General features: G+C 47.8%; 1 protein-coding gene across 1 annotated transcript in view; it reads right to left on the minus strand.

Annotated features, from left to right (window-relative positions):
• The window catches only part of TANC1 (tetratricopeptide repeat, ankyrin repeat and coiled-coil containing 1), a 229,711-nt gene that overhangs the window by 19,777 nt on the left and 184,107 nt on the right, over nt 1-25,827 (minus strand). The window contains exons 15-19 of the mRNA XM_082658840.1: nt 23,614-23,722; nt 22,223-22,345; nt 13,709-13,945; nt 11,703-11,888; nt 9,211-9,289 (exon numbers count right to left, since the gene is read on the minus strand). Of these exons, the coding sequence (XP_082514966.1) occupies nt 9,211-9,289; nt 11,703-11,888; nt 13,709-13,945; nt 22,223-22,345; nt 23,614-23,722 (734 nt within the window). The remainder of the gene's footprint in view (nt 1-9,210; nt 9,290-11,702; nt 11,889-13,708; nt 13,946-22,222; nt 22,346-23,613; nt 23,723-25,827) is intronic.

Genomic DNA, 25,827 nt, shown 5'->3' on the forward strand with positions numbered 1-25,827 from the left:
GGTCCGGGAAGATACCACGTGCCGCAGAGCAGCTGGGCCCGTGAGCCATGGCCACTGAGCCTGCGCGTCCGGAGCCTGTGCTCCGCAGCGGGAGGGGCCACAACAGTGAGAGGCCCGCGTACCACACACACACAAAAAGACTATGGGTAAATTCTTACTTAAGCTTGACAAGAATCCTTCGAATTAGAAGATTATGATGTCCATTTTACTGAGGTGAAGGAACTGAGTCACATCATTTGCCCTGAATCATAAAGCTGATTCAGTGTCAGTTAGAAATTAAACCCAAGCAGCTGAAAGAACCTGGAGGCATGCTCTCAATCAGAATAGGAAGATCCTGGTTATCTAAGAGTTTGGGTCCTGGTTCTGCCACCCATTCACTGTGAAACCTTGATGAAATAATTAAATTTCTTTGGACCTCAACTACCTGCACCTATACCATAAGCTTATTAGTCTCTTTCAATGATATGCTTTGTGATTCTAAGGGTCCTAGGTCTTGAGAACTTTTAAAGGATAAGAAAACAGTGCAATGTGAGATTACTGGACAAGACGGCAGAACAGAAGGACCTTGAGCTTGCCTCTTCTCACAAGCAAAAGACGAAGATCCTGACATATTTTAATAATATACTCTGACACTCGTAAACTGCCTCCTACATGATGCTTCATGGCCCTTCAAATTCATAAATTTAATATACAACTAACTTCTGGGATTTCCCTGGCGGTCCAGTGGTTAAGACTTTACCTTCCAATGAGGGAGGGGTGCAGGTTCGATCCCTGGTTGGGGAGCTAAGATCCCACATCACATGCCTTGGGGCCAAAAAACCAAAATATAAAACAGAAGCAATATTGTAACAAATTCAATAAAGACTTTAAAAATGGTCCACATCAAAAACCTTAAAATATATATATATATACACACACACACACACCCCTAACTTTTACAAGGCAAGTACCACTCATCCTGGTTTTGCAGATGAGGAAAATATGGTCCAGAGAAGTTGAACAACTCACCTAAGGTCACACAGCTAGTGGGAGGGAAGATAGGATTTGAAGTCAGGGAGTCTGGCTGAAATCTGAGTTCTTAATTCTCACACTTCTGCCCCTAAGAAGTCTCCTTTTAAAAAATATCCAACTAATCAAACAGACCATGAACGTTGTTTTAGAACAAGGGTACTAGAAAACACTTTTCTTCTCCTGAAGAGCTGTTAAGCTTTCTCCCACAGACAGTAAGAATAATCTGTAATGACTATGTTTCCTTCTAACCCTGGTCACACAGCATCCTACGGCCAAAACAGTAGCTCAACCTAGTAAACATTCAGGACATTATGGCAGGAATATCCCTGCTCTTCCTCATGTCCAATTCCTGACTTTTTCCCCTCTTCTTATATGTATTAATTCAAGTAAGCCTCTTCAAATCCTTTGAGGAATTATGTGTGCTATAAATAACATAATTCAATTTAAAAACAATTTCCTAAACTATGGATGACATAAATCATGTTTCATACGGACTTTGTGCCAAAAATCTATCAGGGGATCGCAGCTTTGACCAGCTGTCACTTGCAAAGTGTGCTGAGAATGTTCCCATTTTGGACAGACCCCCTTTACACACCGAATTATGTGAAGCACATACAACGTGCTCCTTCTTGTGCCCTCAAAGGGCTGGGCGTGGGCTGAGGAGAACAGAGCTATGGGCAGGACCCCATGTGAGGGGTCAGTGTTTAAAAAGGGGGGGCAGTTTCGACAAAACCATCCTACACAAGTTGAGATCCAGGCTCAAAAAAAGAGAATCCAAGTATCACTGCTGTAGGAATTTGGAAGAATCAAGGATGATTTTTCTGGGGGAGAGCAGGCAGATCACGTGCGGTCCTGTTAGGAGGGAGTGACCAAAAGAACTAGCGGCCGCGTTTGTGGGTAAAGATGCTCTAAGCTACCAAAATGTAGATGAGCACGTGCCTTTCTGGTGAGAGCCCAAGTTTTGTTTTTGTTTTTTTAACGAATAGGAAGGAACTCCCTAGAACAAAGGCCTCTGTGTACAGCGAAAGCAGCAGGATGAAGGCGGAGCACAGGGTCCCGGTAAGCAGTCAAGCTACCAGTCCATCTACACCTGAAATGCCTCTGCGGGTTTCTACGGGCCCCCACTCCTTGCCCCCCACCTGCCCTGTAGGCCAGGGACACACAGGTCCGCTGATTCCTGCTGTCCTCTCAGCAGAGGAAAGGTCTCCAGAACACACCCACGTCAGGGGCAAACCCCAGGGGTCTGCTAGAGCAGGAAGGGGACAGGGTGTGGACACACCCAGTCCCTTTGGTTCTTACCCCCCAAATACTCTCTATTGTTAGGGTGACCCCATCTCCCTCCTTCCAGAGCCTGCACTACCCCCTCCCCCAGTACCTACATTACCCCCTTCCCCAGTGCCTACATTACTCAACTTTGTCCCTCCCCTTTCACCGTCCTGGGTTATTCCCCAATTCCCCTCCATTCAGGGTCCAGAGCTCCCCCCTCCCATCCTCTCCAGGGTTCTGGGTTATCCACCCTTCCCCTCCCTGCCTAGGTCCTGGGTTGCCCCCTCCATCCAGGATCCTGGATCACCTCTCCCCACCTCATTCTGGGTTATCCCCTCCCTCATATCCTCTAAGGTCCTGGGTTACCCCTCTTTCATGCTTTCAAAGGACAACCAAGAACTTCTACCTTGTTTAGGACTGACAGAAACCTGGATTTCCACCAATCTTCTTATACTTTCCTAAAGCAAACACCAGCAGAGGAAGGAGTGCCTGGACAAGGATTTTCCAACAGCAGTACTGGTGAGGGGCTCGGGACCTCCAAAAAAATCAGGTATCTTCAGTGTACAAGAGAAGTCACTTGCTTTTCCCTACAAGATATATTTAGTAAATTCCTTCACACAAATTCTCCACATGCCCCAACAAGCAAGAGACCGATTCTTTTCTTTCCAGTCTCTCACCTGAATTCTGCCCTGAGATGTACCTAACCTGTGTGAAGGCCAAACTCAACCCAGTAAGTCTCAAGCACTCTTTAAATTCTTACCGAACAATAGCCCTCCTCTCTCCAAAAGACCTAAGGTGAAATCTGAATAAACAAAGGGTTATTTTTAAATCAACAACAAGGCATCCTGTCGCCCGACATGCATGCACCGAGCTCTGGGGTGGCTTTGGGTGTGATGAGCTCTGCTGTCCGTGGTCCCTGCAATGAGAGCAGGAGGACACCTCACCCCCAGAAGGACAGGCAGAGCCCCAGAGTGGAAACTGAAGCAGCTGTATGGAGACGAGAGGGAAACTTTTAAGACATCAATGACGAAGTACAACTCATTACCTGGCTTCCTGGCCCCGTAAGGAAGCAGATGTGAGGACCCGCCCCCAAGACTCGCCTGGAAATGCCCACACCCCAGCTGACAGGCTGGGCCTGAGAGTCAAGTCCCATCCAGAGTTCCGAGCAGAATTAGAGAAGAGTGAGTGACCTGTGATCAGCGCACATGCTGGACCAAACTGCCTGTGTGAACTATGACGATGAAGGGCCACGCAGCTAAATACTGGGGAGAAAACTTCAGCCCTTCTTAGAAAGACAGGAAAATACGGCGCTGGTAACAGCTTGGGCAATACAAACATAGTGTTTACAACGATTCAACTTCTTTGGAAAGTATTTACCAACTAAAAGAGCATGGACAACATAAAAGAACACTTGGCATGAAACATTTCCGTCAGACGTCTACCTCCCTCTGACTGACAGGGCCTCTCAGGTCAGAAATTAGGGAAGGGCAGCCCTTGGGAGCAGTCGTATGGCAGGCGGGACGGCGTCCTGTCCATTGGTGAAGCCCACGGCTCCAGGCCTGCTGCAGACCAGCTGTGAAGCAGTGAGAAGGATTTCCGAGGGACAACAGTGTGAGGGCGCGGCACATCGGGGGAGTGGGCAGTTGGGCTGGTGATGCAGGGAGGGAGATGTTATGGACACACAGAAGGGGCTGGCACGGTCCATCCTGGCCTGTCACCCGTGCCCACACCACGTGTGGCTGCTAATAGCTGGGTGTTCCAAAAGATGTAACCCAGCACCCAGCCACACTGATGACTGGGATGAAGGCATCTCAGCCAGCCTGGAATCCAGCAAGACACGAAGACACCCGAGGATTGGGTCCCGATGAGCAACTGGGCTCCTTACCTCTCCCCTCCAACAACACAATTTCTCCCAAATTATTCTGCAAAGTGAGTGTCACCTACCCTAAAAGTTACCTAGCCTTGTTTTCTCTAAACCCGCTTGTCCGCTCATTCAACACCTATGTGACAAGCACCCGGCAAGATCAGTGGCTAGTGGCTACCTGGCTGGACAGCACAGAAAGCAAGCATTTCCATCACCACGGAAAGTTCTACCGGACAACACGAGACCAGACACAGTGACCACACAGAGGTGAGCACAGGAGACCTGGAAAGTTCTGCCCTCCTGAAGCCCACAGTTTGGGGACGACAAGCTTGCATCAAATAAGCAACACCAACAATCGAATTTATCAGTGGTAAGTACTACGAAGGGAACTGCAAGGTGACCCCAAGGGGCCGGGGCTGGGAAGTCTTTGCTTACAAGACAGGCAAACTTGCTGAAACAGAAGGGCCTTTATGCCCCTGTAAAGAGCGTGAAGTTCTGCCCAGAGACAGACAACAGGCTCACAGACTTGACAGTGGCCTAGAGTTTGGAAGCACAGTTCCTCTGACAATTCACAACACCATGAGTCACCAGTTAAGCATTTCTGATCATTCCAGTTTGGGCAGATTCCCATCACACGCTGACAAGGAAACAGTAACTCGGTTAGGTCAAGACTTCGTGGGAGCCAGTACTTGCTTGTTATGGCTGTGGAATGCCTGAAACAGAGATAATGCAAGCATCTGATGGTTCAGGCTGCCTGGAAACCATGGGATCAAGGCTGTCCGACCAAGAGTGTGAACGTCACGAGCAGAGGGTCTCGGCTGCCTCGCGGGCAGAGCCGCTTGGTGGAGATGCACCCCAAGCCCACTGCGCTGTAGCTCCGAGCTTTCTCCTTACTCCCCCCCTCCGCCTGAGTGTCACACTCCTTGAACTGCGTGAGCCCGAGGAGAAGCGCTAAAGAGCTACAGGACTGATTTTGGAAGGGCTGGATCTAGACATCAAACAGACGTAAAAGGCAAATGGCTCCAGATGCTGGTGGAAAGGGAAACTTACATAAATTAGGCCCTCTGCTCTCCAAAACGAGTAGACATACAGGCATAACTCATTTAATTGCACTTTGCAGATACTGCCTTTGCTCACTTTGTGCCCCGGTGTCATGTTTTGGTAATTCTTGCAGTATTTAAAAATTTTTTATTATTATTATGTACTCGTTACGGTGATCTGTGATCAGTGATCTTTGATGTTATTATTGCAAAAAGATTACAACACACCGAAGGCTCAGATGATGGTGAGCATTTCTTTAGCAATAAAGTATTTTTAAATTAAGGTATATACATTTTTTAAAGACATAAAGCTATTACACACTTAATAGACTACAGTACAGTGTAAATGTAACTTACATGCGCTGGGAAACCAAAAAATTTGTGTGACTCACTTGTACTGTGCCATTCACTTTATTACAGCGGTCTGGAACCAAAGTCACCATATATCGCCAAGGCACATCTGTATTCTGCAACTTTTCTTAAAACTCTGAGTTTACTGCAATAAACCCCAAAGTAAACATTGTTCCCATTTTAGATGAATGTCTTAAAAATCTACTCTATACACTGTCTTGTCTCTTTATACCTAAGGCAGGAGCCACCCCCTTTCGGGACACTGTTTGCTGACTCCAGGTCATCAGCAGGGAGTTGCTCAGCGCACTGAAGACACACAACTGAACCTACTGCCATCACCTCCACGCGGATGGGCCTGGGTGACAGAGGGCCTCCCGTGGGGCTGTGCCCCCTGTGCTCCCTCCTCCCCGGCTGTCCGCTGTCATTATCTCTCACTGATGAACTGCTGCTTCCAGTCGGCAACAGGCATGAAAACCCTACTTGTGCAACACACAGCAGCTCCCCCGGGATTGCAAAGGTCCCTCCCAGCAGAAAAGTGGAGGAGGACTTTGCACACTGATTTAGCGCTCCCACCTCCTGGACGTGGCTGGGAGAGGACAGATGGGCAGGTAGCTGTGCTCCAAACAGGGCGGCGTAGTACTGCATGGAAACCAACGGGCCCTTCAAAGATGGGCAGGTGAGCCAAGAACACACCCCGGAGACCCTCTCTGGGAGCCCCATCAGCTGGCTTTTTTTTTTTTTTTTTGCGGTACGCGGGCCTCTCACTGTTGTGGCCTCTCCCGTTGCGGAGCACAGGCTCCGGACGCGCAGGCTCAGCGGCCATGGCTCACGGGCCCAGCCACTCCGCGGCATGTGGGATCTTCCCGGACCGGGGCACGAACCCCTGTCCCTTGCATCGGCAGGCAGACTCTCAACCACTGCGCCACCAGGGAAGCCCGTCATCAGCTGGCATTTTAAAGCCAAGCTGTCCATAGCTAACCTACGCTGAACAGACTTGTATGAACTCACACAGGGTCAAACAGAAATAAGGAACTGCATTATTCACACACAGCGTCTGGTTGTCCCGTCACCTGCCCACACCCCAGACACGATCACTCCTGGGATCCTACCCTCTCACTGTGGTTGGAGAAAGACAAGCTCCATCCTAGAGTGCCTTAGACACAAAGCACCACTGACCACACCCAGGAAAGAGGATCAAACAAACCAGGAAGCAAAACAATCGCTTTCACTCTGAGGGTCCCCAGCAATTAGGAAGAGTGCACAGAGCAGCTGCTGGGGACCCACCAGCTGGCGGCTTGGTGAGAACAGGATTATGAGCTGACCCATCCACTCAGGCTGTCATCAGCACCGGGGCCTTCTCTTCCAGAAGGCATTCGGGGTCAGGTGGTGTGGACCCTATGTGGCCAAATCCCAAACACAGACCTCACAATCTGAGCAATGCAGCAGACACTCGTGCAAAGCCCTGTTATTTGCAGATGTTTTCTCATCTAAAACCTCCTCCTCAAGATTTCAAAGTATTCCTCTGACAACCACAGACCTGGAAATCAGGAGCGTTTGTGGTAGCCGACATTGGTGGACATTTTTGAAGGAACACAGGAGAAAGGTATCAGATAGAAAAACGCGGAGCAGGCAAGATTGGTTTTACTGACATGCAGCCACAGAGCACTGCTGGGGCCTCGAAGCCTGAGAAATAGTGCTTAGCTTTCACTTGGTTTAAATTTTTTCAAAAGTCTCTCAAAGGCTTGCCTGAGTTAATTCACGCTTAATGCCTGCTGAGGGAAGATGTGACCTGCTTCTCAGGCTGCAAAGTGGTCTGAAGGTTATGCATGAGGCTTTGGAAGGGAGAGGCTGAACTCTTACTCATCCTTTCACTGAGGCTGATGGGTGTCTGTAGTTTCCCTTACGTGCTTCTTTAGCCTGCAACCTAGCAGATTCTCAGGGGGGAAGGGAGGGAGGTGGTTACTGAAATTCAGGACTCATCATCTCCAGACAAAACAGACTGCTCACACAGAGCCCTCAAATGAAGCCCTTCTCTGGACATTTTTTTCCAGAAAGAAAACTCAACTCTAATATTAAAGATTGGAGATTCTTATTTGAGCTAAATGAGGGCTGTCACTGTACTGCTACTAGCACTGACCCTCATCATCATCACCAGCTCCTCTCATTACTGGCACTGTAAGGCCGGCACTTTAGACAGCTTCTCACAGTGCTTCTCTATTTGTCCTGAAGCCACGAAACCACCTGGGTGCCCTGTTAGGAAAGGGTCGTCTTGGACTCACCCTAGACCTAATGAATCAGAATTTCTAGGCTCAACTGTCCCAGGGAATCTGATCATTGGGAACATTTGGCCAAGATTATCTCATCTCATTTAGTCTTCACTGCAATCCTATAAAAACTTATTTACCTCGTTTGACAAGGAGGCAAAGTTACCTGCCCGAAGTTGAATAACCAGGCAACGGAAGGCAGGGATTCGGACCTTCTGGCTAAGCACAAAGGAAGTCACGTGCTAACCTGCCCAGCTATCCTGCTGCCTGCAACACAATAGGAAGTGGTAGAAGCTGTCCTTCTATCAAATTACAGAGCAGTCCCTACTGTGGTACAGAGAAATGGGTGGGGGAAAGACTCCAGAAGGAATTAAGGCCAGTATTTACATCCACACACGTGTACCCCAAGCATAATCCAATCCCGTTTGGGGGTCCTGTGCTCTCCCTGAACCCCGGGTCATGCCACCTCTCCTCCTGCCGGGACCTCCATGGCCCACATCAAGCAACTGTAAGCCCCACGTGTGTGTGTGATGGCAACCGTGGTCGGGGGGTGAGCACCTGTGATACCCACCAGGAAACTCTGAGGCTTTTCCTAATAAGTATGAGTGAGCTGATGGACTCTACACAGCACCATTTGGCTTGTTAGGAAATAAGTGAGAAGCATTTGGAAACAAATCTCTGCAGGAGACACTGAAGTCATATACGCTATGTATACACACAGGACACAGCCCGGAAATGCATATTAAACACCTTGGTTACATCTATTAAACAACAACTGCTCACAAAGTCTTACATTTCTAATACCGATTCAGTCAAATGGAAAATTTCAAAGCAGTGTTATTTATATTGAGCTGACAAGTATCCAACTCAGATGTACTCGCCCCGGGCTTCCTTCTTCCACTACAGCTCAACACACACCCGCACGCCCTTGGAAACTGACTTGTTAGCTGGTATTCAGGATTTTAAGCAGCTCCACGAGGACTGAGTGCTACTCTCCTTCCAGGAGGCAGGCCAGAGCCTCCCTTGCTGAGCACCTTTGATTCACCTGAACATGGGGCTGGAAGTTCCCACTCTGCTCACTCTGCACAGGTCACAGGAAGACCAGGTCGGTTAGGACATGAGAAAACTCAGCAAAGCAGAAACCGCTATCTTATTTGGGTATTTCTAGCTGACATTCATCACATGCACAGAAACTGCTGGTAAATCCAAAATGATTCAAATTACACTTGCTTCTAGAAAAGTTTTACTAGCCATTTGGGAAGCTTTAAAAGCTCTTAACTTCAAATGCCTTGTGATAAAATAACAATAGGACTAGATGCATCCCAAGTCATTCTTAAGACAATTGGGCCAAAATGCAGGCTAAAACGTCAAGAAGCTACTTGGCCCCAACTACAAGCAGTGGAACCATAATTACCTGTTTCTCCCCACAGTGTGTCGGTGCCATTGATGTCTATTTCATGCTCCTTTTCCAGTCCCAGCAAGCACTGGACCACCTGTCAGAAGTGGCAAGGTGATTTAATGAGTTCTCAAAGCCACATGTGCTTATTGTAACCTATGTATCAAAGGAGAGAGTGTGTTGTTTTTTAACCATGATTATCTTATGCTGCACAAGGAGAGAAAACATGATGAAAACGGTTTTCCAGCATAATTCGTATGCTATTCACACTTTCCCTTTGAGAAGGAGAAGAAAAAAGACAGTGAATTTCGGCAACATTGTTCAGGATTACTAGGTACTCAGAATTCTAATGAATTCCAACATGACCCAAATATGCCAGCCTAATCAACAAAGGACAGGGGAGATCATACACAGTGCAGTTTCTGCATAAGTCGCCAGAAGACGGTGACTCCCTTTTTTCACAAGGAAGGAAAACAAGGTGATGTACATACCTTTTCAGTAAAATAAAATAGTGCTGTTCCAAATTTCTCTACTGACAACATTATTCTTTTCCCTCTGTCAAAGAGCAGGCTGGGTCATAGGTGTGGAGGCAGGGGTGCTGGCCCGCGGGGAAACAGAAGTGTCTGAGCCCCGAACCAGAGCCAATATCCACCCCACTCGTGTGGCAGCGACCTCGAGCTCGCCGAAGCCATTTTCCAGTCTCTCAATCCACTCCCAATAAGGGCCCTACATCCTAGTCCTGAAAACCTGTGAGTGTTACCTTACATGGCAGGAGGGGATGTGCGGATGTGATGACGAATCTTGAAATGGGACGATTATCCTGAATTATCCAAGTGTATATTTGATATACACTTGATAAGAACACAGCTGTTTATAAGAGGGACAGGAGGAACCAGGGTCAGAGGAAGGAAGACATCAGGAGACAGGAGCCTCAGTTAGACTGACACACTCTGAAGATAGAGGCAGGGTCACAAGCTAAGGAATAAAGGTGGCTTCTAGAAGCTGCAAAAAACAGAGAAACACTCTCCTCTGGAGCCTCCAGAAGGAACACTGGCTTCCTGACCCAACTTAATTTCAGCCTCTGACCTCCAGAACAGGTTGTTTTAAGACACTAAAGTCTGTGGACCCTTGTTACAACAGCATGAGGAAACTAATACACCCTTCAAGTCTTTTGGTGAACAAATCCTGTCCTTTTCCACGGAACAGTTACTGGATGTCCTGCAGTTGCTTTTCCACAGCTCCCCGCAGCCAGCTTTAAAACGAGCTGAGACCAAGGTCACGTCCACTGTGGCTTCCCTGTGCTCCCTAAGATGATTTTGCACATTCTGGACACACACAGATTTAGGGAACAGTTTAAAGAGGAAAAACACCTACATTCAAATAAGTGGACTTAACGTGCTCTCTCTGAATCTATGTATATGGGTATTCAAAAGTATTTATTCACATTTTTATTTTAAAGGAATTATAATAAACCCACCACATGGTAACAGTTAACACATTTTTATGAAATGAGTATTTTCTTCAAGCTAAAACATATAGAGGAGTTGACTGGCATCGTTTCACATTTTTGTAAATCTCTTTTATGTCTGTATTAAGAAAAGACAGCTGCGTTTTCTTACATGCTTCTGCATTCAACTTACTGCAATATATTGTGTTGGCTGGAGTAGTGTATGTGTATAGTTTTGATGTTTTAAATGCCAACAATAAGCTAGCAGTGTGTGCGTGTATCTGCTCTAGTGTTTTAAATGCTAAAAGTCAGCCAGCTGGCTTTGCAACCAAATTTACGTTTCAGTCATTGTGGAGAAGAATCTTACCAAACACTGGCAACTCTGTAACTGCTTGAAGATACGTAATACAGCGTGAGAAATACACGGAGAGAGAGGGTCAAATATTATTAAATTTACAGACACACGGGTCAGGAGATGCCAATGAATTCTTCAAATCGAGGAATACTGACACCTACCAGAAATGAAGTGCTCAATGTAACTACGGCATGAGGTTTTCCTTCAGTGCAGGAACCACGATGGTAAGCACTCTTTCATGCTACCAGAGCACTGAAGTTCTATTTTTAAAAATCCTTCAAATACTCAAGAACAAGTTTATAATTAGGATTCCATGTGATTATTGTTAAAAGATCACAAGGACAAAAGAATGAATCAAAGGGGAAAAAGGTAGACAGCAGAGCTAGAGGGTAAAAATAGAACAAGGAAGGAAGAGGGGAAGAAACAAGGAAGAGCAGAGAATGCACACCATGGAGGGGCTCCACGTGGGAGCAGCCAGCCCCTACCGGGCCAGCACCTGAGACTGTGGGCACTCCCCAGCGTTTTCACTCACAGGACAGGCTTGATAACAACAGAAGATCTTTACACGTGGTGAAACCCTCATTTTCTTTCATTCCTTTGGTGCATCACAAGCTAGCAACTCAGAAGAAGGTGGATGCAAAACACCAGACCCACTGGGCTACACGGGGCTCCCAGTTTCCCAGGAAGAGCCCTGGCAGCCCCACTCACCGAGCTGTGGCCCATGCTGGCGGCCGCTGTCAGTGCCTGCTGCAGGGCCTGGCTCTTCCTCAGCACGCCTGGCTGGGGTGGGCCCACAGACCACTCACAGGTCAGCAGGTAGCGGAGAATGTCGCCGTGGCCCCTCAGTGCGCTGTGGACCAGCGCGCACTGGCCTTTCTTATCCAAGTGGTCCACCTGGGCGGGCGGTGGGGGGGAGGAACAGGGGAAGGTCACGGTTTAGCATCACTTTGTCACAGTGCCCCACACACGCTCTGCACAAACCCCATCCCACTGCAGGTGTAAGGGGATAATGTCCCAGTACGTCTCTCTGGAGAGTCTCCATCTGAATTACTATGGTGTAATTAATGCACTATTCCAGGCCTCGAGTTCCCTCTGTACAACTAGTGATCACAAGACATCCTCCTCGCAAATGACTCAGCGCTCCAAGTTCTCTGGGAAGCAGGTATGAGGACAGACCAAAACCTATACTTCCCAACCTTGGTAACTTGGGCAGAGTATTCTAACTCTGCTGTGACAAGCTATGACTTGGGGAGTAGAGCAGTTCTTTGCTTACTGAGACAGGAAAGCCAGCGAAAGGAAGGGATCTGGAAAACCCAGCTCTGAACGAAGAAGAGCAGGAAGGGACCCCAAGCGGCATTTTACTGGGGAAGGCAGGTGACCCAGGACGTGTCAGCATGCTAAGTGTGGTCGCAAAGCCAGGAAGGCCGGCTAGCCACAAATGGGGAGTACCCAAGTGCTGCATACCCCCTAATGGTGCAAGAGGCAGCAGACAACACATCATTCCCTGTCTAAACCTGGAAATATCAGCCTGGAAGAGGATTCAGGGTCCAGCCTTGCTCGCAAATTCTGAGGATGCTCTACAGCTCAACCCAGAGGCTTTTGCAAGGGCCACTACACAACCCATCCCCTCCTACAGAGCTTTCAGCTGGCCTCCGGACAAAGCCCAGCCACGATTTGGAAGTGGAAATGGAGGTGTGGTGATGAGCAGTAATGAACCCACCGGGAAGGCTTACCAGCAACATTTCCCTTCTTCCATGAGCTAAGGGTGACCTGTCCCAAATGCTTTATTTTTGAGAGAAAAAGCCAAAAAGACTCCCATAGTTACTATAAGCCTAATATCTTGTCGTTGAACCTTAAAGATCCTAACTATAAAGAAGAAAGACACACATCAGTGATTTACTTCTATTGTTGTTCAAAAGTACCTTCTCCCTTCCCCAATGAAGTGCTTATAAACCTAAACAGAGTTTACTGGGAACTTGGCACTGTTCTCATTTAATCTCTTAACATTGATAGTCCTCGAGTAACCCCTTAACAATATAGTCACTCTGTATTGTTAACATACTGATTTACTTATGCTCACACAACAGCCCTGTGGTAGGTCCTGTTGTTATGCCCATTTTACGGATGAGAAGCCTGAGGCACACAGGCTCAACAACTTGCCCAACGTCCCAGCTGGCAGCTGGAGAAATGAGAATTTGGGGCCTTCTAGTGTTCCTGCAACCCTATGCTTAAGCACATGCCTTCCAAGACCCACAGAACTCATTTTATTGGGTTTTTTTTAAAAAAAAAGACATGAAACGGAATAAGAAGAAAGGAGAAAAAAAATCAAACATTTATATGTTTTCAACCAATCCAGTGCTGTGTTAAATTCTGTGACAAGTTCCAGGACCACACTTGCAGGCTTTTGAAAGGATGGCCTTACTCAGGCTGCTGGCGGTCAGGAGCCTCCCCTTGGGCAGGATTAAGCAGAGTAAGAGCTTCGAACAAAACACACGGGCTCTCTCTTTCTCGGAGGTGACACACACACCCACGTCAGGCTACATCACACACTGTCTGGAGCCTGTAGCTCCACCTTTTCTGTTTATGTGGTGATTTCTGTTAGCTGCAGCTTGACAAAGCAGAGACCAAAGGGAGCTTGGCCCAGAAAATGAGAATTCTACAAGCAATGGAAGACCCCTCCCACCTTCACCCCTGCCTCCCCCGCTGCTGCTTACCCTCGCCCCCTTCTTGGCCAGCAGACACACCAGCTTCGTGTGGCCGGCAGCGGCCGCGTAGCAGAGGGCAGTCATGCCGTTCTCTGACGTGCCGTCCAGGCAGGCGCCAAATTCCAGGAGCAGAGTGACCACCTCCTCGTGGCCGAGGTGAGACTGGACGCACAGGATCGGGGCGTTATTTAACACTTCGGTCCTGTAGTTCACGTTGGCCCCTCCCAAAATTAGGAGACGGCTCACCTGTGGGAGAAGGTCCCCCAACAAGATTAATTTCTCACGTAGATGTCAGTCACAACAACAGCTGTGGAGAAGGGTGGTATTCTTGATCCAGTGGTTCTCAAAAACTTGAGTGTGCACCAGTGTGACCTGCACATGCACTGAAAATGGACATTCTTGCCGGTGGGAATGTAAAATGGCACAGCTGCCACAGAAAACAGTATGGAGGTTTCTTAAGAGCCAGCAATCCCACTCTGGGTACAGATCCAAAGGAAGTGAAATCAGGGTCTCGGTATCTGCACTGCTGTGTACGGAAGCACTGTTCACAATAGCCAAGAGATGCAGGTGAACTAGAAGGTCAACAGATGAATGGAAAAATGTGATATGTAAATACATACAGTGGAAAATCACTCAGCCTTTAAAAGGAAGGAAATCCTGTTACTTGCCACAGCACAGATGAACCTTGAGAACATGAGGCTAAGTGAACTGAGCCAGCCACAAAGAGACAAACACTATATGATTTCACTTATACGAGGGACATAAAGTAGTCAAATTCATAGAGACAGAAAGTACAATTGTGGCTGCCAGGGGCTGGAAAAGAGGGGAAATGAGAATTATTTAATAGGCATGGAGATTTAGTTTTATTCTAGAGACCTACTGTACAATAATGTGAAAATATTTAACACTACTGAATTCTGTCCTTAAAAATAGTTAAGATGGTACGTTTTATTTTATGTTTTTTTAATCACAGTTAAAAATTTAGAAATGCACATTCTCTGGAATCAGACCTCTGTATTCAGTAGGCCTGGGGTAGGGCCTGAGAATGTGCCTTTTTTTTTTTTTTTTTTTTTGCGGTACGCGGGCCTCTCACTGTTGTGGCCTCTCCCGTCGTGGAGCACAGGCTCCGGACGCGCAGGCTCAGCGGCCATGGCTCACGGGCCCAGCCGCTCCGCGGCATGTGGGATCTTCCTGGACCGGGGCACGAACCCGTGTCCCCTGCATCGGCAGGCGGACTCTCAACCACTGCGCCACCAGGGAAGCCCAAGAATGTGCCTTTTTAATGAATTCCCCCCAGGTGATACTGATGCTGTTGGTCTGGGGACCACCCTTTTTTTTTTTTTTAATTAATTTATTTATTTTTGGCTGCATTGGGTCTTCATTGCTGGGAAGGGGCTTTCTCTAGTTGCGGGTGAGCGGGGGCTACTCTTCGTTGCGGTGTGCATGTTTCTCATTGCGGTAGCTTCTCTTGTTGTGGAACACAGGCTCAGTAGCTGTGGCTCACGGGCTTAGTTGCTCCACAGCATGTGGGATCTTCCCGGACCAGGGCACAAACCCGTGTCCCCTGCGTTGGCAGGCGGATTCCTAACCACTGCGCCACCAGCAAAGTCCCTGGGGACCACACTTTGAAAACCACTGTTTGATCCAAATGAAAACAGAAAATTCATTTTGGGGGGCAATGAAATAATCATCACAGGATTAAATAATTAACAGTGAGATAATAAAGCCAAAAGTGAAAGCAAATACTCTCTTTTCTTTACAAGGAATTGTACCTTCAAGAAAAAGCAGAACACGTGACAATGTTCACATGCTTGGGGCTGTCAGCAGCACAAGACTCACAGAAAATCAGCGGCTTTTTCTAATTACTACATCCACCACCCACTTAACTCCTTGGACCCAGATATCAAGGGAAGTTTGTTATTTGTAGGTTTTAAAATAAAATCACAGAATACCTTAGGCAAATTTTAGCTATACTAATATCTTCTTCAAATCTCCAGGTCATTGGAAAAATGACACTCCTTTAAACACCTATTAAGATGCCCACTGTGTTTCTTCTAACAGTTCCCTTCAATGGTCCCGGATCGACATCAATCACTCCCAACAGACCCTGGCCACTTCCGGGCTGCCCATTAGGTGTGAAAACCACACAGACTGGGTCTCTCATTTGACCGGAGACACATGGGATCATTAAAAGATACAGAAAGATGACAAAACACACAAAATTCAAGGTATTTCAATGATACGGTGTCCACAAGAGTAGCTGACAGAATACTTACAAAGTGATAGAAATTATTATTCTGGTGGTGACACCACACCTCAGAAGAGTGAGACAGCATACAGACAGGTTAGAACCCAAAGTGTCAAACCTGAAGCGGTCTGGGTTGCCACTGAAGCTTGAACCCCGGGTGACCCAGCCCTTCAGCTCCTTCTCTGACCTCGTCTCCCAGCACCCTTTCCCTCACTTCCCCGCACCGTGACCATGCTGGGTTTAACGCTTGTCCTACAGCAATGGCAAGCAGGCCCTGGCCTCCTGGTCTTTCCCTCTTTCTCATATGGTTCCCTCTGCCAGGAATAAATACCCTTTCCATAGCTACAGATGACAAAGGATCACTTCCTATGGGTCCCTGCTTCAATGCCAGGACACCAGAGAGAAGTCCCCCCATCCTATACAGAATGCCCCCAGCCCTCCCCATGCACACGCCCCCCCCCTCCCCAACACACACACACACAGAGGCCGACCCCGTGCATGGCCATCTACTCTGCACACTCCACTTCCCGGCTCAGCCCATGGCACAAGATACTGGTTCTAAGACACAGAAGTTCACAGAGAAGAGAGGTAAACATAGCCCCTTTATGGGTGAGGATGGCCCACAAGTCAGTTCCTTCCTGCCATTAGGATCATCACTTACCTTTAAGGAAGGACCGCTTGCAGTTGGGGGGAGGGATAAATTAGGAGTTTGGGATTCACACATATACACTACCCTATATAAAATAATCAACAAGGTCCTACTGTATAGCACAGGGAACAACACAATATTTTGTAATAACCTAAAAGGGAGAAGAATCTAAAAAATTATTTATATATATAAAACTGAATCACTTTGCTGTACACCTGAAACTAACACAACATTGTAAATCAACTATACTTCAGTTAAAAAAAAAAAGGAAGGAAGGACAGCTTGTACCCAAGTGACCAACACCTGCCTCGTCATTCACCCAATCAGGGGGACCATCTTTCAACCCCATCTGGGTCAGCACCAACCCAGCCTCCTGCAACAAACCAGCACGTGAGGATGGAAGGGCAGAAAAAGCAGGGAGGAGAAATCCGGAGAGCTGTCCCTGTCCCAAGGGTGACATGCGACACTCAACCCCGGGCAAACTCATCCCTGCCACGCTTGCTCTACCACCCTGTGCAGGTTTGCTCTTAAAAACAGCACAGACTCAAATAGGATTTGAAAGCATTTTAAAAGGGTAAGTTCTCAACCAAAGTTCCTTTCCTTTGTGGGTGCAACGCGGCGGGTATTTTTACCACTTACCCCCCAATCAGTCTGTGGATCTACCCCGAACCCACGTTTCTTAACCTCGCTGCACAATGAAATCACCTGGGAGCTTGCAAGTTTCCAAAGCCCCAGCCGCACCCTGGGAGATTCTGACTTGGCTAGGGCCCCGGGGCTCCTGAGTGGTTCCAGCTGGCAGCCATGGCTGTAAACATGTCAGGTGCAGAGCGCACCTGTGGAAGGAGCATGGGCTTGCTCGGCGGCAGGCACCCTTCCCGCTGTGGGATTTGCGTCACCCTGTCACTGCCCTCACCCTCAGTTTCCTCATCTGAAAGGTGGAGGTAAAAACAGTTTTACCTCCTCGGGTTGTTGTGAAGATTAAAAATGAACGTGCCAGACACACAAAGCACTTAGCACAGCCCTCAGCATCCTGTAAGTGCTAAATAAATATTACTTGCTATTGTTACAATCACCTTTGATGGAATCTTTAGAAGAGACAAGGGCCCTAGTCCCTGACCCCTGGAAGGCACAGGAGGGCGCTCTACCCCAGGAACCTGGAGACCTGGAGGGTCTGGCCTGCCTGGGCTGCTCACCAGCACAGAGCAGCAGGGAGACCTCATGCTTATTTGAGGGCAGATGTGGACCCATTAATGCCTCATGATGGGCAGCTCCCCTTCACGACCACCAACCTGCACACTCACAAGTTCTCAGGTGCTTACAGTAGAATCTCAGTTCTCACTTGACCATATAATAAATGCCAAGTATTCTCCCAAGAGCTTTAACATCTCAATGAGGTTTCCCATCACTCTATGATGCAGGTTCTTTTGTTACTTTCATTTTACACGTGAGAAAACTGAGGCTCAGAGCAGATAAGCCACAAATCAGCCCTGGGCACAATGCTAATTAGTATCACAGAGCAGTCCAGCAGCCAAAGCAGCAGCTCTGGCTAAGATTACTCCGCCTTCGAGGAAGGGGTTTTAAATGGTTCTTCCTGTACATTTTCTCCCAATCACATGGAAATCATCTGGTCATCACCACCACGAAGCTCTCCCCGGATAACACCTGGAAATGGCAATATTACCTCTATACTTCTGGATTTGATGAATACAAGAAAATAAAAAAGGGGCTAGGGGGGTAGGCAAAAATGATGTGCTCCTGAGGAACAGAAGAGGCACTGTCCAGCAAGGTCGTAAAGTGGGAAGCTCAGTTTTCTCATTAAGTATGTTGGAGGTTCTCATCAATACAACCGGTGTGAATGTGTGCTGCCTACTAGTTATGCAGAATATGACTGGATCCTCTGAGCCAGGGAAGTTGGGCCAAAGTCCATGCCTAGCTCCTGTCTCCTCCCCCGTGGCCCCAGCTCCAGCTCCAGCTCCAGCTGAGAGAAGAATCACAACCTTAATTCTCTTGAGCGCACAGCCTTCGGGAGCCTGTGGCTGGCAGCCGGTCCCATGCGACTACGTGAGCAAAACAACCAGCTGGACGGGAGCCTGAAGGCACTGGCGGCAAGCTCCCCAGTGGGCCAGCCAGGGCCCGGGCTGGCGTAAGCCTGGCCGGGCAATGGGAGATCACATTGCTAGAAATCACAGGCATGCCACCAAAATTAAAATTCACCTACCAAGTAATCATCCGGGAGCAAGTCGCTGTAACTGACCAAAGTAGCAAACTGCAGTTATTGCTCAAAATGACATCCCTTCCTGTAATGACATTTAATACTCTCTAAAAAAACTCCTTAATTGCATGCATAATTTTAAATTACCGTAATTTGTTCATGAGTCTGTGAACCCCCCCTTCTTTTCTTTTTCTTGAAAGATAAAAGAAACAGAAGGATAATGAATGCCTTAAAATTCGGTAACCAAGTTATACAATTTGGGGGATAGCGTAGAGGTAGGTGACACTGGAGTTCTATAAAACAAAGTAAAGATGAATAACTCTTAAAATTGCAAATATGTTAAAGAGGAAAGTTTATAATCCCAGGAGGGTCAAGCTCATTACATTATTACACTGTACCTTTTAATTTACTGCCTTAAAAACTCGTATTCAACAGAGTGTGATGTTCCCCATTTACTTTTCTCCACATTAAAATAACTTTTGGGCCTATAATTCATTCAAATGGTGACAACAGATTCTGCCATTTTAATTTTTCTTTCCTTCTTCCTTGCCATCATTACAGAATTTTATTAATTATGGAGAAGCCAAAAGATATAATTTTAACTGAAGTGAAAGATGAAACAGTGTTATTACAGTAAACTCAATTCCAATTTCTATAAAAAGTAAAACAGGGCTTCCCTGGTGGCGCAGTGGTTGAAAGTCCGCCTGCCGATGCAGGGGACACAGGTTCGTACCCCGGTCCGGGAAGATCCCACATGCCGCGGAGCGGCTGGGCCCGTGAGACATGGCCGCTAAGCCTGCGCGTCCGGAGACTGTGCTCAGCAACGGGAGAGGCCGCAACGGTGAGAGGCCCGCGTACCGCAAAAAAAAAAAAAAAAAGTAAAGCAAAAAACAAAAATTCTAAACACAATTCCTTCATCACGTGAAGTCTACGCTCGGCGTGTTCTCCACCTTTTGCAGAGTAACGCTATCTAAAAAGGAAGCACTCACTTTGACCCCGAGCAACAGCTTAGAGCTCGTGCTCCTTAACTATAAAAGCGGCTTCCCTGTCCTCACCGCATGAAACTTGCACGTAGCTTCAGTCGGGACACAAGCCCTCAAGCCTAGAGGTCTGCAGAATGAGTAGAAATGTCCAAAGGAGCAGGGCTGAGCACAAGGTTCCCAGGAGCGGCTCCCTGGGGCTGCTCTACTCCCAGGCACCCCACCCAGGGGTGAGCCAGGCTGAAATCCAATGTGGCCTCTGCCCATCAAGCCTGGAACCCCAACAGTGCTGAGCCCACCTGCACTTTTCTATTAGCAAAAGACCTTGTCCGAACCCACCAGGGGGTGGTGGCCTTTCTCTAACCAACACCCAAGCTCTTCACTGGGCAGCAGGGCTGTGGGTGAGCTGCCCCAGGGTCAGAGCACCGCTAGGTCCTTCCTGACACCCAGGCTCCTCCCTTCTATACACCAGCAGGCGGAGATGTAATGTCCACCACAGGGACTACAGTTAGTAACACTGTATTATATATTTCAAAGTTGCTAAGAGAGCAGATCTTAAGTTTTCATCGCAAGAAAAAATTTATAACCATATGTGGTGATAGCTGTTAACTAGACCTTCTGTGGTAGTCATTTCACAATCCAAAGAAATAACACATCGCTAGGTTGCACATCTGAGATGTAATGTTATCTGTCAATTATATTTCAGTTGCAGAAAAAAAAAGCGAAAGAAAATAAATACAGCCTGCCCTCTGTATCAGTAGGTTCTGCATCTGTGGACTCAACCAACAGCAGATCGAAAATATTCAAAAACCAAAATTTCCACAAAGCTCCAAAAAGCGAAACTTGAATATTCTGTGTGCCAGCAGCTATTTACATAGCCTTTACATTGTGTTAGGTATTATAAGTACTCTAGAGATGATGTAAAGTATACTGGAGGGGGGGGGGAAATGGGACTTTCCCAGCAGTCCAGTGGTTGACACTTTGCGCTTCCACCGCAGGGGGCACGGGTTCGATCTCTGGTCTAGTAACTAAGATCCCACATGTCGCAAGGCGTGGCCAAAAAAAATAAAGTATACGGGAGGATGTGCGCAGGTCATATTCAAATACTGCACCATTTTATATATGGGACTGGAGCATCCTTGGATTTTGGTATCTGTGGGAGGTCCTGGAACTGATCCGAGGGACCACTATACACCAGGAAGGCAAGGAAGGGAGAAGAGGGAGGAGAGTTCACATCACCAGACACAGGAAATGCTCTGTAAGGCCCTGATCCCCAGACACACACCCACGGTGTAGGTGCTGAGGGTGGGACGTACTGACAGCAGGGGAGGAGAGGCACAGAAGTCCCCCGAGAGTGGCCCCCAAGTGTCCTCCACGGCACCATCTCTGGGGCACGTGGCCCCCTCCCCAGGTGGATTTGATGAACCAAAGTGAGGAGAAGTAGAAGACAGATTCCTGGAAAGTTCCAGGGCTTCCCTTGACCACACTGCGACATGTCACGGCACCTTTGTGCTACTAAGGAGAGAACAGGTATGACTGTTCTCATGGAGGTGACTGAAGGGGAGAATATGACTCCTTGGGAAACGATGTCAGAGCTTTTGAAGGCAGCCGGACACGTCAGGGCCTGGGGCTGAAAGGCCTGGAGTCTAGCAGGTGTGTCAAACAGGTGAGAAATCTAAAATGTGAAGACACTTACGATCGCATCTTACTTTGCTCTGGGAAAGATGGTGGTAAAGTGATATGAGACAGTAATTTCCACGTTCTGTGGGAGTTAACTCCTCTTTGTTGCCTTAACAGATACTCGGCCTCTGTGTGCTGCAGATTCTTAGGCTGCACTAAATGAGGAGGGAAAATCTATCCTAAAAACCTCAGCAGAACGTCGTGACATGATAGCCACTGACCAAGAGTGAGGAAGCTCGTGGTTCAGCAGCGGGCAGACCCTGCTACGCTTTCCGTGGTCATCAATACACTTGTGCACAAAACCTTTAGTAACAGTTTCCCTCTGTGTGCCCACCACTTCGTGTTACTCATCAGTGCTTAATTTCCTACGAACCATAAAGAGATAGTCCAGATTTGAAACCAGGATGCCCTAAAAGTCCATTTTCCCTGGATATCTGACCAGGGTTTCCTCTGACCTTTGGTTTCCTTTGTGAATTGCTTCCCTTATCTCATCCACTCTGAAACAGTCACCACATGCTCACGTAGCAGCCCCTGACCACCCACCTCTTCCTGCCCCAGTGAAAGCTAAACTTGTAGAGGAGAACCGGCAATAGAGCATTCGGGTCTGTGTGCTTCCCATCGGGAAACAGCATCTTTAGTAGTAGCGTCCCAGCCTTCTCTGGCCACCAGCCAGTGTTGGGGAGAGCAGGACTGTTGGAGCAACAGCGGCCAGGGGGGCAGGGGACTCTGGCCCTCCCGGCAGAGGGTCACTTACCTTCACATTGGGAGTGTAGAGATTCCTGAGGGAGGCCAGGGCGGCAGACAGCCCCTCGGTGCTGTACCCAATCCACAGGGCTTGCAGATGGCTTGAAGAGATTCCAGTCTTCTTACTGAGGCCCTGGAAGCAACAGCGACCAATCAGCTTCAAGGTCTCCTTTCCCACCTGCAGTGTGGGTCTGAAAGCGGGTGTGCCCGGGAGGGCGCAGGTCCCTGCTGAACGCGGGGCAAAAGCTGTGCACACAGAAAAGGCCTGAACCTGTGAGCCTTCCCGCCCTAAAGCCAAGGGTTGAGGAACTAGCCTACATCGACTGTACGCCTGGGGAAAGGGCGGGGGCAGATGAGGAGAAAGCTTCTCTTGACAGAGGTTCTCCAATCAATTAAAGGAAGAATAAATGTTAGAATATCGCCATCTGGAACCCCTAATGAAGGAAGAGACCAATCGTGGCCAATGGCATCACACCAAGCACACATGCTACGCATCCTGACACTAGAAACCTTATACAGACTTACAGAGCATTTTAACTCTAACAGGCAGACCTCGAAGATACTGTGGGTCTGGTTCCAGACCACAGCAATAAACCGAGTCATGCAATTTCTTTGGTTTCCTGGTGCACATGCAAGTTATGTTTACACTATACTGTAGTCTATTCAGTGTGCAACAGCATTGCCCAAAACAATGTGCATGCCTTAATTTAAAAATACTTTATTGCTAAAAAAACGCTAACCATCATCTGAGACTTCGGTAAGTCATCGTAGTAACATCAAAGATCACATATCATCACCACAAGTGATAATGAGAAAGTTTGAAATATTGCAAGAATTTCCAAAATGTGACACAGAGACATGAAGGAAGCAAATGCTTTTGGAAAAATGGTCCTGAAAGTCTAGCTCAACGCAGGGTTGCCACAGACCTTCAATTTGTAAAAAAAAAAAAAAAAAAATTTTGCAAAGCACAATAAAGCAAAGTGCAATAAAACAAGGTTTCCCTGTATAAAGTAATTGTGACACCCGGTGGGGCAGAGGGGGTGGGGATCAAACCTGAACCTGATTAAGCCGCTCGATATAAATACCAAATGATAAAAAAATCCAGAGGAAAGAGGAACACGTTAACGTAGGCCACAAGAAATAAGGACACAATCAGAAAATCCAGGTGGTCTGCAACTACACAGGTCACGAAATCTGGTTCAACAACTAAATAACAAGGAAACAAAGGGAATGAATGAAGTGGAAGCTTTAAGTGAAAAGAAAAGATTTAGACAGGGAAAAAGTAAAATGTAATCATAGCGGTAGATACACACTTGAGCGAGAACAATTACTTTTAGGGAGGAGGCTGTGCTGGGAGTGAGGCTCATGGAGGGCTACTCCCTGCAGTGGTGTGGGTCTCACCTTGAAAATGTGTGCCTTCAGGATGTGATGGCCGAGCTCCATGGTCTGCTGGCGGTTCAGCTTGCCCTCCTGTCTCGAGAACATGAATGCCAGGAGAGCATGCCCGTTCCTAGGACGAGAAACACACAGGTTGGTAACCAAAGACCCGAGTCCATCTCTCTGCAGGCCCTCGGGGCGAACATCGCCCCTCGACCCCTGAACTGTTCTCCTGGTGCTTCAGCATCACCAAACAAAACGGGTGCAAAGCTGCTTCTTCACAGAAGATGGTCAATGCTGTTTATTCCTCGAGTCACTTTAAGGGCTTTCTCAGGCTTCCTCTATCTCTGTGGAGTGACTCAGAGAGAAGCCTCTGGACAGGGCAGGTCTTTGAAGATGGAACCACCCGCCCCCTATTCATCCTCCATCACTCTCTCATCAGTCTATTTGTTGATTTAGGTCTGTCACAAAAACGTAAACTCCACGTGACTAAGGGTCTTGTCTAAGTCACAGCTATAGCCACAAAACCTAGCAAATGCCCAAGACTCAGTAAGAACGCAAATACACATTTCTTGGATGGATGGACGGACGGACGGACGAAGGACAGATGCGCAAGTGGACAAATGGAGCAGAACCGTCACTGGACCTGACGTTCAGGCCTCCCCTCAGTACAATCACCACTGGGGACAGACCTGGGCCAAAGGACAAGGCCTTACAATGGAAGGGAAAGAAAAACCAGGCCATGTACAGCAACAGCTCATGATCAGAAACACCTAGAATTCTAGGCTTGAATGGAACACAGATCCTTCCTTGTAGGGGTAAAAAAGCTAAGCTGTATGAGTAGGTTTGCTGCGTCTGGGCACAGGGTAGACATTCAACTGACACCACCAATTAATCCCCCAACTAACCCTCTCATGAAGGAGCCATCCCACCCATTTTCCCCCTCTACATCCGTAGGACTCATTCTGTCTCCTGTGGACTCCATGCCTTTGTCTGAGCCAATCTGTTTGGAAAAGATGCTAAGGGCTGCTTATTCCAAGGTCACAGCAGTGACCTCTGTGCAGGGTGAATTATTTTCATTTCTATTAACCTGACAAACTTTGAAGTGCTGCTTTGCTGAGGAAAAGCAGCTAGTTGTGGAGGAAAAGATAAACTGTGAAAAAGAAAAGCATTCTTCTAAATGTGTTTTCTAGTAGTCGCTGATCTAGAGGATTAAAAGCATTCATCATTTAAATCATATTTATCTATCCAGATGCTTGCCTGTTTCTCATATCACGTATAAATCATGTTACAGACGAGGAAATCAGGGCAGGTGGAAACCACGAGATTGCTTTTTATCCTGCAGGGGAAGGCATGACATTTAAGACCACACTGCCACTGAGTGTCCTGCCTCGCGTCCTGTCAGGGTCTAGAGCACATACCCTGTGCTCCCTCACACACACTACCTCCCAGACCTCAGGCTTCGGTTTCCCCTCTCAAATGAGAGCCTCCCTTGCTCCCGTGGAAAACACTCTCTGCCACCTCCCAGCGCTCCATGCCCTACCTGGTCCCTATCCATGGGCTAGTCCCACATCACTCTAGTCAGGGCCACTCTCCCACCCACGGGCTCAGCTATCCTCAGTCTCCCAGTCTGCCGGCTCTGTGGCCATGCCATCTGCGTCCAACACAAGGACATGCCAAGTACTGTGGCTGGCTGGCCCTTGCGGGTGACGATCACGCAGCCCTCAGTGGCTGGGCCAAAGGTGTCCAGTGCTCTGAGCTAAGCACGTGGCTTCCCACCTCCCCGAGGAGACAATTCACCATGCAGTCACTGGGCACCTGCACTCCTCTACATCCCATCTACCTTGACGTCCTTCCTTCCTGGCCCTGGGATCATGTGCCCCCTTCTAAGTCTACCTGCACTTACGAGTCTGTTCATTTTCTGAAGCTTATACGTATCAAGTTTTTACTACGTGCCAGATGCAGAAAGTTAACTAAATTATTTCATTAACTTGCTCGACCCTGTGAATCACTGTGTCTTACGATCCCCAATTTGTTTGCATGGGGAAACAGAGGCCTGGACAGGTAAATGATGTGCCCACGATCAAACAGGTGGTAACGACTGTGCAGAATTTGACCACAGTCTATGCAACGTGAGTGCCTTCTATGCTCTTCGTCAGCGTAACCCGATTTCTCATTCATCCATTTGTGCGTTAACATCCCCCTATAACCAGCATCATGGCTTAATGATGGGGATCC

The sequence above is a fragment of the Grampus griseus genome (genome assembly GCF_964374135.1).
Source record: "Grampus griseus genome assembly, chromosome: 7".
In the NCBI taxonomy this organism is placed as follows: domain Eukaryota; kingdom Metazoa; phylum Chordata; class Mammalia; order Artiodactyla; family Delphinidae; genus Grampus; species Grampus griseus.